This window comes from Leuciscus leuciscus (assembly GCF_965113295.1).
Source record: "Leuciscus leuciscus genome assembly, chromosome: 1".
NCBI lineage: Eukaryota > Metazoa > Chordata > Actinopteri > Cypriniformes > Leuciscidae > Leuciscus > Leuciscus leuciscus.
The window spans coordinates 48,124,874-48,140,518 of record NC_138725.1 but is presented as its reverse complement, the minus strand read 5'-3'; the positions used below and the strand labels follow the sequence as shown (position 1 = coordinate 48,140,518).

The 15,645-nt window shown below is 38.2% G+C and overlaps 1 protein-coding gene across 1 annotated transcript; it reads right to left on the bottom strand.

Annotated features, from left to right (window-relative positions):
• Positions 1-428: 428 nt before the first annotated feature.
• Positions 429-14,348, bottom strand: arf2a (ARF GTPase 2a). The gene is made up of 5 exons (XM_082179002.1): positions 14,222-14,348; positions 4,447-4,604; positions 3,315-3,425; positions 3,106-3,230; positions 429-2,598 (listed from the first exon to the last, which is right to left on the bottom strand). The coding sequence occupies exons 2-5, from the start codon at positions 4,592-4,594 to the stop codon at positions 2,437-2,439; spliced, it is 546 nt and encodes a 181-aa protein (XP_082035128.1). The 5' UTR covers positions 4,595-4,604; positions 14,222-14,348; the 3' UTR covers positions 429-2,436.
• Positions 14,349-15,645: the final 1,297 nt, after the last annotated feature.

Sequence of the window (15,645 nt, the reverse complement as noted above, 5' to 3'; positions counted from 1 at the left end):
TGCTGCAACTGTGGCCCAGTCCTAGAGAAGCAGATGGATGTTAGCTCTATGTGCAACTGAAATATTATTATATCTTCATTCAGTTCTTGACTCCCAGTTTCATAGTGGAATGCAACAAATGGCAGTTTTACACCCTATTTTATAATCCCTTTAATTCATACGTCTTCTAAACTGCTGATCCTATGTAAGGTCTCTGGACTGCTGGAGCTTATCCCAGCGTCTCAGGCCATAGATTAGTCACTAAATGACTATGTATAGGTGTCAAATCAACTTGAATTGTGCTATATTTTGTCCTGTCAGCATCAGCTCCACAGCACCACCTTATGATTAACTAGAATAAGACGGACGCATCAGAGCTCCAACAACAGCAATCATGCAGATATCTGAATATTGACAAAAGTTGTAAAATAAAGGCACAACAAAAACAATTGTAATAGAGATCTCTTTATTATAGTGCATTTATCAGATGTTACAAGATGGGTTTAAAAAAAAAAAAGCTAAAAACAAAAACCATTTCAGTAAAAGAAAAAAAACATCTGCACACATTCCTTCCTCCTATTATTTTACAGATTTTTTTGAAATTAAAGCTTCACATCTGAACATAGGATAGCTAAATGAAATCCAAAAGCTAAATACATTTTCATACTCAAGTCCATACACTTTAATTACTTGTCATAGATGATGCTTATTCAAATAAATCTATCAACTACAGTAGATCTGTATCATAACTAAAAGGCCAAGAAAAACATTATTAGAGTTATGAAACATGAATTTGGTGACAGACAAAGGGGAAAGAAAACAAATTAATGAAATGCATTCATGTTGCCATCAAGTTTCACACAAGGTGAAACGTCAGCTATTCCCTTGTGAGAGCTCAGCACAGGGGTCGGACCACTGGGATCTTTACAGCCGAATGCTCAGTGCTGTACTCAGCACTGCAGTTGCCTTTGGAATATGAAGGGAAGCAAAGCGTTTGTCAGTTTTGGATTATTAGGCTGTGTGTACACGTTCTCAAAGCGAACATCTCTCTGCTGGTGGTTTTTTTCTATCAGTGACATGTTTCAAAATGGACCGGTGCATCAGGTAGAGCAGCCATCAACAGATGAAGAGAAATGAAGGAAAAAAAGAAATGTGAAATATGGAAGAGGGAGGACTACAGCAGGCTGGAGGAGTTTGCATTTTGACCTGCAGCTGTTCTGTATTTCTCTCATACAAAGAGAACCATAGAGACAACCACTGGATCTTGTTGGCAACTCTGGATCAGCTGCAAATTTGCCTGGATGTTAATCAATATATCAGGGATCTCATTTTCAGATTACAATAAGGAAACCGAACGCACCCCAAAAAGCCCTTAGTGGCCTCACCAGAACACTCATGCGAATCTGACTGTACACATGATGCAGGACACCTTGAAAGAGACCGTAATAACAACAAAAATAATCATCACAACAATAAAAATAAAGAAAAAGAGCTAAAAGAAGAATCACTGGAGTGGGAGCAGCTCGCAAAAGGCCTTGCTGCACCAGCAGAAGGCGCTCACTCCCTCCATACTCCCACAAACACTCATCACTTCTGCAGTCGCCTCTTACATGCCAATCAAAACACATGTAGGACTGTTAGTTAGTGCCTGGGATCTGACTGGATGATCATACTACAGCAAGATCCAAGAAAGCAGACACACAGGGTCACATGATATCCTCCCCACAGGCAATAGTTTAAGACGTTTTACAAGCTGACTTTGTGTAAACAAAAGATTTCACAGGCTTGTGCTTGAATGCGCTTGACTGAGGACAGCAGTAGGGAAAGCGAGCTGGTGTTCACATGGAGAGTGTCATGTGACGTACCTGAAAGCATTAGCATGATTTTCAAATAACGCGAAGAAGAATGGATGAAAAACAAATGTCACTTTATTGTCTGATTTTTTTTTCCTTCTTTTTTCCCAACCTGATGCAGGTTACAATGAGTTTTATCAAATGTGGGGTCAAAGGATGGCAACTCACACCTTGTAACATTTTAGTCATGCGTGATTGCTTTAAACATTGGGAAAGGGAAAAATCAGGCCTATAGTCTGGTTTCAGTGTATTAGGTAACAGAAATATTTAACATCCTGGGTCATTCTTTGCGTGCAGAAAACCACGGGGAGAGGAGGGAGAAAAGAGAGAAAGAGAGAACCGTGCTGTACGCTGAGTGTCTATTTTGAAAGGCACAGCAAGGCTACTCCCACCCTCAGTTCACTCACACACACACACACACACACACACACACTTGCATGTGTATTTTAGACAGCACTGGGCTAAGTCTCTGATGTATACAAGACTGGACAAGAGAAAGATATGAATAAACTGGGCAACTGGGCGAGACTGAAACTAGTGCTGTCACCCTTTACACACACTCATACACACACAGCGCTGACAGAAGAGGAGAGGGTGGAATGGATCATTTAGCGTTTTTGAGCTGGTTAGAGAGCCAGTCGAGCCCTTCGTACAGGCCATCCCCGCTTGTGGCGCAGGTGGCCTGAATGTACCAGTTACGATGACGCAGGGAATGAAGGCCCAGCTTATCTGTGATCTCAGCTGCGTTCATCGCATTGGGCAGGTCCTGTAGGAAACAGACGGTAAGAACAATGCAGTCAGTTACTGAGCTTTGTAAAAACAGATTTTTGATTTGAATGATATTGATTCATTAAAGTCAAGATCGAAAATGTGTTTGTACAATGCTGACCGTCACTTGTGCGGCTTAATACTTTTGTTTTTTCTTTAATAAAAAACCCTTCAAAACAGTATTTATTTGAAAGTAAAATTCTTTGTAACAATGTATTCATTGTCGCTTGATAAATTTAATGCATCCTTGCTGAATAAAAAGATTTTCGAACAGTTGTGCATGTAAGCAAAATCGATACAAGTGAAATATACCCAACTTAGTCTGAAACAATTAAAATCAGAACTGGTTGAATAGCTTGTGAATCAGAATCAAATCAGGAAAACTGTATCAACGACACAATCATACATGATGTCAGCCATATCTGAAGACTGAAAACAAACCCAATAAATACTGGGGCTGCTGATGCTCCTAGGGTTTAGCAAATTGTGTTCTGCTCTCACTTACCTGTTTGTTGGCAAAGACAAGCAGCACGGCATCCCTCAACTCGTCCTCCGCCAGCATCCTCGTCAACTCCTCTCTTGCCTCGTTCACTCGCTCCCTATCGTTACTGTCCACAACAAATATCAGGCCTGTGAAAGAGACCGTGGGAGACTGAGTATGTGCTTAAGAGTAGCTTGATACCTGGTACTCTGTGTGTATGCATAGACACTGACCTTGTGTGTTCTGGAAATAGTGCCTCCAAAGCGGCCGGATCTTATCCTGACCGCCCACATCCCACACTGTAAAGCTGATGTTCTTATACTCTACTGTCTCAACATTAAAACCTGCACAAAGAGAAGGGAGGCAAGTTAAATAAACATCGGCACACAGAAACAGGGCCAGAAGGAATGAGGGTGAAAAGCCATGAAGCCTGTCTCACATTAGGGCCCTGCTCTAATAACACTATAGCCAGAGGGTAAACACTTTTTGCCAGAGAGCAGAGAAAGAGGGATAAGACTGGACACACAATGATGGAATAAGAGGGGAGACGGCTAAAAGTAAAATAAAGAGTTTTTTTCCTAAATGCAGGAAAACTTGAAATTTTTTAAATGCCAATGGAAAAAAGGAATATTTATAGAACCGAATCCACTGAAAAAAAGGGCTGCATTTATGAGCTGTATACATGTTGCAAAACCAGAGCATTTCGGCCACTTCACAACACAAGCGTGAGCGGTGCAAATTTTTTTCGACATGCATGTTAACCAATGAGTGCTTTCACACCGGGAGCAGGAGAGTCGCGTGAGTGTTTTATAGATGATTTACCCATTTAAACTTGTTTTTAATTATTCAGTTTGGGTGAAAGTATGGTGTATTATAAAAAACGAATTTAAACTAGCCAGAAAATATGATATATAAACTTTCTTTTAGTTTATGTAATACAGACAGGTATATAGGCTAGGCACTACCCAAATCGAGTGTGCATTTGCTGTCTTGTAAACATAATCGAAGTATGACTGAAACGAAAAGATCGGAGCTGTTTTCTTGGTTGTGTTTGTTGTTAACCATTTACATGCGAATGTTGTACACCTTCCCATCTTAAACTTTCAAGACCATTAAGTTGATAAATGACCAACTTCTAAAAACAAATTTATAGTTGTCTTTGAAAAGAAATGCTCGTTTATATGAAGCCTTGGAGCCGCTGCTGTACAAACACTTCCAGTGTGAATACTCTCGCGCAGCTGCAGTGACGATGTAGTTACGCTGACGCGAAGCTCAAGCTTGCAGTGTGAAACAGCAATTATTCTGAAATGTCATCTGAAATATGACTGAGAAAGAATGAATAGTAAATGTGAAAAAGTCACAAACCGATAGTGGGGATGGTGGTGACTATTTCTCCCAGTTTCAGTTTGTACAGGATGGTGGTCTTTCCAGCAGCATCCAAGCCCACCATCAGAATTCTCATCTCTTTCTTCCCAAAGAGATTCTTAAAGAGGCCTGCAAACATGTTCCCCATGGTGGCGAATCTGCGGGGAACAATAGAGAGGGTAGATAGGGTTATAGAGCAAGCAAAACATATAATTGAGGATGGTGTGACAGTGGTAAAGATCAGAGGTGAAAATAAAAAAGAAATAAAAAAAAAGAGGCTTGAACCCTTCAAAAGGGTGATACTTAAGCAAAGCACTTAACCAAGTTACTCTGCAGTAAGTTTCAGATACAGGCATCTGATAAACCGTGATGGGAATAACGTAGTTATAAATAAACGGCGTTACTAACGGCGCTATTTTTAACGAGTAGTCAAACAAATTATTGTTTCCCATTACAACGCAGTTACTGACAATAAAATGCGGCGTTACTATAATTGAGCTCACTGCAGCGGTTTTCATCCGAGTAGGCTGTCTCTCAGCTATAGGACCTGCAAAGTGTGAGGCGCCGGACACAGGACGAAAGCGAAGCGAGAGCGCTTGACAGTGCGTGAGAGAGGCCGAGCATTATATAGGCTAGTTTGTTTATAAATAAATTACACATTTCAGCATTAGAATAATCTCTGTAGCCTATTGGTATCATCTGCAATGTTTCAATTAGTTTACATGGTTTTAAAAATAAAATCCCAAAATAACCTGCAGGAAACGTTTCCCGAAAACATCTTTGTTTGACCGGTTGTGAACACATGCGGCAAATACGCCTAGTATTTGGCTTAAATAACGATGATGAACCTCTGTAGATTATAAAAATAAAACCCAAAAATATTATATTTTATATTACATTCTCTATTTTATATTTACTTTTGTGAGGAAGAAAATACTTCAAGTAGGCAACAGTATGTCTACCAGTTATGAAGTTTTTGGTACATTTCTTAAGGAGCATAATTTTTTTTAAATTAAAAAAAAAAAATTATTAAGTAACGCAATCGTTACTTTCCCTGGGAAATAATTACTTTTTAAATGATATAACTCAGTTACTATTTGTGTAAGTAACACTGCTGAAAAATAATTACAAACTATTCAAGTTATTTGAAAGAAATTCAAGACCCAAATGACACAACCCACCATTATTTACACAGGAGCTGATTAAGTGTTTAATGTGCCATGAATGCAGGTTATGCTTGGGGGAGGGAGGAGAGAAACAAAAGGCTCAGTGATGAAGTGAATGCAAGATTCCACCAGTGGAAAGAAGAGTACAGGAGGTAAGCAGACACCTGACAAACCTGTAAGAGGAGACACCTGCCCTCTGAATTAATCAGAGAGAGAGAGAGAGAGAGAGAGAGAGAGAGAGAGAGAGAGAGAGGGAGGGAGGGGTCCCATCGATTGGGTTACACTCTAATCCCAACTGTAGCGTAAGAGATAAACTACACAGTTTTAGACAACGAGGCCACACTACATCCCTATACAGACCAAAGACAGTCAATACATCTCTCATATCTTATGTCTAACAATATGGGACATGTTTGAAGACTCTCAGAAATTATAAACAGCCAACCATAATAACGTCACACACAGAACCTCACGGTGTGCGAGAAAGTAAAATACCTTGGACATATTATCAACGAGCACATGACAGATGATGATGATATTGAAAGGCAACGCCGCCTGATGTATATGCTGGCAAATATGCTGTTGCGTAAATTTAGTTTCTGTTCAGACGAGGTGAAGGTGTCACTTTTTAAAGCATATTGTACAACATTTTATACTGCTCATTTGTGGTGTAACTATAGAACATCTAGTTTACAGAAGCTGCAAGTAGCTTATAACGATGCTATGAGAATCCTACTAAGGAGACCTAGATGGCATAGTGCAAGTGAAATGTTTGTGAGTGTACGAGTAATCACTTTTAAAGCACTGTTACGTAATTTTATGTATAGATTTATCTGCCGACTTAATGCTTCTGAAAATGAAATTATTGTGAGTTTATCAAATATAAGGGTTAGTACTACACGGTATCAGTCAAAGCTGTGGAGACACTGGTACTGGTGTATTTTGTAACTCTATGTTTACAAAATTTTATGGGTTGTGATGGATTGTATGTTGTTCAATGTCTTTTTTCTTTTTTTAAATTGGACTGAGTCTGTAATAAAAGTTTGATATGATATGATATGATATAGATGCGTCGTCAGATTTGAGATTACCCGCGGTCTGTAAAATCTTGCGTTACCAAGTCAGTGACTGCCACATTTGTATTACCTTCCAAAGAGCTGTATTATCAGTCCCACACTGGAAAATGAAACCATATCCAGCTGGGCCAGATCGGCAAAGAATGGAACGGGGTAAGCAAAGAAAACGGTTTGGACCGACAGTGGAAAAGCGGCTATAGTTTGTTTTAAACAAATGCAGCAAATGTATGGGAGAGACTAAAACTGATACCACAGATTCACTCTCATTGACATGGTGGATGTAGTGCATGTATTTCACTCATGATCCAATTATTCCATGATGCACTGCAACATTTTGAACCATAGCATATGCATCAGAATGTGTACGGTATTGTGAGGTAGTTAGTGATACCCTACACAAAATACATGTGTGCAAAAATAATCTAAAAGACTACAGTAGCCGAAATAATAAAAGCAAGTTTGTTCACAAGTAATTAAAGATCTGAAGGAATGTACTCTGTCTGTCTACCGAGTCTAAAAGTCACAAAAGTTAGGTGCTAAGAATGGTGTGAGAACACACCCACTAAGATTGCAAGAGCAGTGTCCTTTGGGTAAAAAGAACAGAGGCATGTCTTTAGAATGCAGTGACACCAGAGTTGAAACAAAGTCCCAAAAGAACTATTTGAAAAACACCCTTTTTGATAAACAAAGGGTGCTCCACAAGGGGCAACTTCACTGGAAAACGTCCCTGCAAATACAAGGAAGTGCAACCAAAAAACTGACTCATTCTGTGACTTACACATTTCCACAGGTTGACTCACTGATCAGTCAAATGGGTTGCATTATGGTCAGCGTATGTGTTTTAGATAAAGAAAGAACAGGTAAGTACGGTTTGTGAAAATAATGGAGGAGAAAGGACAAAGATGTAAATTCAAAGAGAAAGATTTTTTTAATCTGCCATAGGGTACGTCAGCCACAAATTAAGCCACATCAATTATTCAAGAACCAAAGAAGTTGAATTATTGAATAGAAAAGGTAAAACGAGAAGCTGTTGCTAATGTTGTTGTAGTAATCATAACTGCACACTAATCTCTGTATGGTGTAAATAGAGCTACAACATTACACATATTATACTGACCCCTGGTTTCACAGACAAGGCTTAGAGTACTAGCTCACTTCAAAATGAAAATTCTGTCATTTACTCCCCCTCAAGTTGTTTTAAACCTGTTTGAATTCCTTTCTTCTGCTGTAAGTAGCTTTTATAAACATGCCTTAGAAAAAAAAAACATTACTGCTGTGCATCTTGAAACAAAACAATTGCACTGACATACTTTAAGATATATCTGTGCAAGTTGCTTTCAGTTAAAACAGCTCAAACATGCATTTTATCCTGGGACTGGGAATTTCTTTCTTCTGTTAAACACAAAAGAAGATATTTTGAAGAATGTCAGTAACCAAACAGTTAATGTACCCCATTGACTTCCATAGTATTTTTTTCCTACTATAGAAGTCAATGGGGTACATCCACTGTTTGGTTACCGACATTCTTCAAAATATCTTCTTTTGTGTTTAGCAGAAGAAAGAAATTCATACAGGTTTGAAACAACTTGAGGGTGAGTAAATGATGACAGAAGAATTTTCATTTTGAAGTGAACTATTCCTTTAAGCTAGTCCCAGGCTAAAATGCAAGTTTGAGCTGTTTAAACTGAAAGCAACTTGCACAGATATATCTTAAAATATGTCAGTGCAATTGTTTTGTTTCAAGATGCACAGCAGTAATTAGGGATGCACCGATCCACATTTTTCCACTTCCGATCCGATACCTGAATTTGGATATCGGCCGATACCGATACTATTCCGATACCAGAGCTGTGTTTACTTTAATATTATTATTATCATTATTGTTTATTTTATATGATGCTGAAATAAACTAGAAAAACAGGAAATATTGTTAACAGGAAAAATCCCATTCTGAAAACAAATATGCAACTATGTCTATAAGGGTTTAAAATTAATTGTCATGTCAATATTTATAACATTCCCAAAATGTAAAATACTTGAGTGTTGAAATATAAGAAAAGTGCAAGTGTAAACATCTTTACACACACGAAGGGTGATCCTCGCTCCGATGCGGTAACTCTCTCGATGAATGCTCGATCAAAATCAGCCATCTTGCAAACAGACAAGCGGATTTTGCCTCAGACCCATCAATTTCGCTTCAAACTTTTGCTTTTTATGCGCGACAATTTCACTCTGGACTAGGCTTGTTGCGATAGTTGGTGTTACCGGTGATACACGGTGTTTAACCCACCTACCGGTCATAGCACTTGACCACCGTCCCCATCGTGTTGAAGTTTTAGCCTATAGCAATAAAGCACTTAATTCAGTTAGTGACTACGTGCCTTCGTAATTTAGCGTAAGCGGAACGAGCGCCGCAGTAAAGCAGCAGGTGTCCGATTTCATTTATCATTTGAGGAGAGTGAGGCGAGCTAACTGGCAAAGGATGGCGGAAGATCTGGTTTCAAAGCGAAATGCAAAAGCACCTATTTGGAAATATTTTGGATTCAAACCAAATGCCAACAGGGAACCTGAAAACGTTAACGAGGCAACCTGTAAACTTTGCCTGATGAAAGTGGCAGCATCCGGAGGTAACACTTCGAATTTACACGCACATCTTTTAACAGCTTAACGTGAGTTTAATTTTTATATTAGGGTTTTTTTTGCACTTAAGTGTCCAGTGATTATTCGGGTAGGCTACCTTATTTAACAAAGTTTTTGATGTTCGTTCGTTTCATATTCGATGGTTGTGCTGTGTTTTTTTTTGTTTGTTTTTTTTGCTGAAAAAGGCAGGCACTTTATTTAACGAATAGTGAATTTTTTTATATAATTTCTTGTTTGATACTTGCACGATGTGTGCAGTGATTCGTTTTGTTAATAAATGCACTTTAAAGGTGTTTCATAAGTGCTTTTGTTTAGTTTTTGCATGGCGTGTCAAGTTATTATTCATTTTGCAATAAAGATGTGTGTAATACAAGCGAGTTTCTTATTGTTTTGTGTATTTTTATTAAGAATAAAATAAATTAACCCATGATTAATTCAAACAAATGCTACTGAATTGCCGCTAATTAAAGTGAAAGTAAATTGAGACGTGTGCACGTCCGCATTTTCGGCCATCCGAAATCCCCGACACGCAACCCCGGTGACACCGGGATTACCGGTTTTTTTACACGTCGATTAACCGGTGGAAAAAATCCGTCACCGCAACATCCCTACTCTGGACGCGCAAATGGATTCAAAATATTCAAGTGTCCAACTAGACGCGCAGACGCAAATTTGACGCGCTATTCGCGTTTGGTGTGAACGCACAGTAACGTGGTGCTTTTTTAAATGTTTGATTACGTTCGTTGTGTTGTACGACGCGAGGGAGCTTCAAAGAGCTCTGAATTACGGCTTTGCAAACATTGCATTTTGCTGTCTTGCTCTGCGGTGTTTCCAGTGTGAAGTATTTCCACACAGCGGACGTTGTTGGCTAGCCACAATCTGCGGAATGGATTTCCTGAGCGGGGGCGTGTCTCATTGAGCCACGCCTCCGTTCAGGAAATCCATTCCGCAGTTTGCAGCCAGCTAGCAGACTCGCCGGCGGGAATCACTTTTGGAGTCATTTCAGCAGACAACGTTAAAGCGCAGACATGACTCATGGATATCGGATATCTCCGTAGGTTGGATCGGGAAAATCCGATACGTGAATTACGCTGGTATCGGTCCCGATACCAATACTGGATCGGATCGGCCCCATCCCTAGCAGTAATGTTTTTTTTTCTAAGGTATATTTATAAAAGCTACTTACAGGTGCCGGAAGCTAGTTATTTTAGCTCAGAAAGTTTTAAATATGGATATTTTTTGTATACAATTACGAACGCATCACTTCAGAAGGCCTTTATTAGTCCCCCAGGTCCGCGTGGAGCACTTTTATCATGAATGGATGCACTTTGATGGACTTCAAAACATAGGCTTAAACTGCCATTATAAAGCTTGGAAGAGCCAGGATATTTTTTAATATAACTCTGATTGTATTTGTCTGAAAGAAGAATGTCACATACACCTAGGATGGCTTGAGGGTGAGTAAATCATGGGGTAATTTTCATTTTTGGGTGAACTATCCCTTTAAAAAGCCTAATTGAACTAAGACCACATCCTGGCTTAATCTAAGCATTGACTGTGAAACCAGGCCTAAAAAACATACCTCAATCAGTCTACAAAGTCTTGATATAAATTCTGTTGATTCCAGTAACAGGTTTCAATGACTGTCTTAACATTTAAAAACGTTGGTTCTGTTAAGTGAAAGCTTGTTCTTTTTCCCCACTGTTTTTCACTTTGTCCCCCTGTGCAGCAACACATTTAAAAATCATGCATCAGATGTGATGAGTATTGCTGACTCTTTTTGTTTCCACTGGTTACAACAGTGAACTAGTCATGCTGAAACTGAAGGCATTTAAGGTTAAGCACTGACATACCATTCACACTTCTAAAGTTTGGGGTCGGTAAGACTTGTTTGTGTTTTTAAATAAGTGTCTTATCCTACCAAGTCTCCATTTATTTGATGAAAAAAACTAAAAACAGTAATATTATGAAAAATGATTACAATTTAAAATAACCTTTTTTTATATACTTTAAAATGTAAATTATTCCAGTGGTGTCAAAGCTGAATTTATTCGGCATCATTGCTCCAAACATTTCTTATTATCAATGTTGAAATTGAAAACAGTGGCAGCTAGGCCTGTCGCGATAATTAAATAACCGTCTGATCGCGATTATTTGATCTAACCGCGATTGTTTCAGACAACCGCGATTATTGCACTCTTTTATAGGCCTACGGCACAAGGGGGAGTCATGGACCAAAATAAATAGACAAGCACTAATTACGTTTTCCAGCAATATATACAAAGTCATCTGAAGCCATTCCATAGCTTAATGTGAGGGACAGTAGTATATTTACATTGTTAAATTAAAGTTCACAAACTCGTCTGCAGCTGTCAATCATTCCGTTCAGCATTCAAACTCTGCAGCTGTCAATCATTCCGTTCAGCATTCAAACAGCGCGCGTCGTCCGGTTACGACAGGATACACGGTAAAACTTTCTCCAATGTGACATTGACGTTATAATGCTTGATCTGTAGATAAAGGGCTGTGGATTTGCATAACATGACTTTATTTTGCTGGAGTTTTTTGCTGTTTCTAAATGACTCGCTCGCTACCGTGTGCCTACACAGCACAAGGACTATGAATTGGCATCAGACGCACAATAACTGGAGTTTAAAACTGTTAAGAAACAAATGATCAATAAACTGTTGCCCTCGACATTTCTTCGCTTTGTGCCGTGAACTTTTAAATGCGCACTTGTGCAGCGCTGCGCACTGTGACTCCATGTTGCTTTGAGCACATCATTCTGCACCCGCGATGCGCATACGCGCTTTGTTCCGCTCTGTTTTGAAGCGTATCATATTATCATGGTTTGTGCACATTCGTTTTTATTAACATGTTTAGATTTTTTTTTTTATTAAATTACTGTGCAGATGTTTTCAAAAATTACTTTTTGCTGCTGATTTATACACTCACTAAGTTTAATAAACAAATTGTCATAGCTATTGAATATATTTATTTAATATTTAAAGGTGTTAACTGTAATCTTACACTGCAAAATGATAACTTACAAAGGATTAAATTCATCACAATTATTTAATGAATGAAGCACAAAGCCCTAAAACAGACAATTAATCGGCATAATCGCCAAAGCCCTAACACAGACAATTAATCGGCATAACCGCAATTATTTTTTAGTCAATTAATCGTCAGCCAAATTTCATAATCGTGACAGGCCTAGTGGCAGCTTCATATTTTTGTGGAAACCATGATAAAAATGTTCCTGAATTCTGTTGAATAGAAAGTTCAGAATAAATACAAGTATAAAGTGGAAATATAAGTATTTTGAAACATTATAAAGTAGTTTACTAGCTTTCAGTAAAGATGAATGCATCCTTACTGAATAAAAGCATTAATTTCTCCAAATCTAAAGCTGTTAGCTAATCGCAAACTTTTGAACGATAGTGTACATTCATTGTGTTGCTCTTATGTTATGTTGCTCTTTATTTTTCCAGCAGCAAACATCATTCTTGACATTTGAATGAATAAAAATAATACTTATATATATATATTTTTTATTTTTATAAATAGAACATTCACATCTCTGATCAACTGGGATTAATCAGTACTCTGATGTGACATATGTAGGATACTTCCCCTATATGAGATTAAAATTATGATCAAACGTGCACAAAGATCAAAGACCGTAATGGTTAAGACAACCTATTTATCAGACAGACTAGGAAGTGAGAGCGTAACATAGGCTAGAGAAAAATCACATGACAACACACGATCCCATCCACAGTTACAATGTTGCGACAGACACAGCCAATTATAGCGAGAAATGCTTCCTAACTAGAAATCAACACACCAGTCATTCATAATCAGTGACTGTGCTTGCTTACAAAACACCTTAAAACTCAACAGCAGCACTACAACCACACTTATAAAAACGGCAATCATCCGACAACAGATATCTAGTTCTACCATCTGACCAGGAACTGAAAGGGGTTAAAATGAATAATCACTGACAGCGAACTAGATTACACTTTCTTTGATTGAATCCATCCATTCATACATTACTGTGGTCACCCTGGGTGTTTGACACCCGCTAGACAAATGAAATACGTCATCATATAGCCTAACCGTTTAACGTTATTACAAACACTTACTTGTTCTCTAATGCCAATGAAGGTATCAAAACTGTTCGCGATTTTCAAAATGCAAACCACTTTAGACCTACATTACATATAGAGCATGTTGCCAACAATTTTACAACAAACACTTCTGGTGAAAAGACACAACGTCTGTTGTTTCGAACACCAACATTAGAAATGCGGCCTAGAAATTATTCACAGATTACGCACAGTGACTGTAACGTTAACTGACTTTGAATCACTGTGATCTAACGTAACGTTAACAGTTTATTTCCACCATCGAATTAAGAGACAAACTAGATTGCCTAGATTATAACCAATGTAGACTGTTTGCGCAGGAGCCGTTCTTTACAGGGGAGCGTTCAGCTTGTGTCGCGAGCGACGCCTTGTCGTCTGCTATATGTGCTAAGGGCGAGGTAACTACATCACTCGACTGTTTACATCACTACTTATTTTACTCTGGTCAGGCCTGAGTATCTATATCATTTGTGTAGAGGGTAAAACGCGTTTAGACTGAAAAATTAGCGCTGAAAATGTCTGTATATTGGTATAAGAAGGCGCGAACTGGTTATGCAGTTCCACATCAGCTAAGCAAACATCCGTTAGTTAGCCTGTTAGCCTCCCTGACTGGGATGACCATTCATAACCGAATACTCGTTTTCTGTTAGCTACATGTGAACGACAGGTAAATTAAAAGACCTCTGTACAACTTACGTCAGAATGACAAAGCAAAATGTGTGGTTTCGGCAGTATTTACCTTTTGGTGCAGTTTCGCTACAATTTTTTCCGGTTCTCCTCCTCACCGCTAAAAACAAAATGGCGTCTTTCTCTACTCTGAGGACGGTGGCGTCATGTTTTCCGCCCTCGCGGAAGTGCTGTCCAATCACAATGTCCAAAGTGTATGCGAAACCCCACCCCTTTACTGTCGTCGTCCAATTACTTCATGGTGGGCGTGTGTGCATAGGGACGCGTGTACAGGCCGCCTCTTCCCATGCAAAATGAAAGATGAGTCGACCTGAATATGTTTAACAAATTTATGCTTCTAATGAGAACCTCTTTTTTTCGAACCGCGCTAACCAGAGAGTTGAGTAAATATAAAGTAAAAGGATCAAATGGACTGAAGGTTCTGTTGGAGGAGGACTTAATAAATATGACACATTAGCTGTTTCGAGGATCGCATCGTCTAACATTAACATGGATGAGGTTACCCTCTAGCGGCAAAGATACTACAACGTGTCAGGTGCCAATAAATATAGTGTTTTATCTATTGTACCATTTGTAAAATCTTGTTGCACTCCATAATGCAGTGTAACAAATGCAAATACTTTAAATTATATATAAATATATATATTTTTTTTTTTAAATCCATACTTGAAAAAAAAGACTGTAGGCCCTAGTTAAACATACTTGCTTAAAAAATATATTTTTCGTTACCTTATTTATTTATTAGGCATTTTGTCCTAAATTAGCTTATTATATTAGCTTATTATGTTGTATATTTTGTCCTAAATCATGACCTATTTGTCATGAATATGAATAGCCTCAAATCAAAAAATCAATAGTCCACCAGATGGTGTAATACATTCTCAACTGATCATCTGAGCTGTACTACATAATTCTGCAGATAGACAGAGTATGTTCCAGTCAGCAGAGGGTGCTGCAGATAAGACAAACCAAACAATTGCCCATCCACTGAAACACAAAGCTACAAATACTGGCAATTCATTGAATATCTTTAGCTACTCTTTTTGTTGTTAATGTTTTTTTGTTTTTTATTTGTTTTTTATACTTGTACTTGTACTTGGATGGCACATACAAATAAAAATAAAGATCAATGATTTGAAAGTAGGCTACTGTGTGCTAAAATAAAAGCTGGGTACCAGTAGAGTCTGCCCTTAAATTAATTAAACTAATTCTATTCATTAAAATTTAACTTTTTTTTTTTTTCAATTTGTAGCTACCAACAGTAGTGACAAGAAACATGACCAAACAAGGCCTTTTCGAATTCAGACCTGAAAAATCCCTAAAATGTAAAATACATAACTGGACAAATTGTTGGAGAGATAAATTCATTTTAGAAACATATAACAGTCCCAAAAGTTTACTTCTTCACTGTAAAAAATTTCTAACCCTCCCAAATCAAAAATTCCAAGTGACTGATAACATCTAAATTTTTCAATT

Bases quoted from the DNA above. Each gene is read 5' to 3' on its own strand.
- arf2a (XM_082179002.1), bottom strand. From the start codon at position 4,594: ATGGGGAACATGTTTGCAGGCCTCTTTAAGAATCTCTTTGGGAAGAAA. The intron at 3,426-4,446 runs GTTTGTGACTTT...CTCTTTGTGCAG, and splicing joins CACCACCATCCCCACTATCG to GTTTTAATGTTGAGACAGTA. The intron at 2,599-3,105 runs GTAAGTGAGAGC...TGTTTCCTACAG, and splicing joins TTGTCTTTGCCAACAAACAG to GACCTGCCCAATGCGATGAA.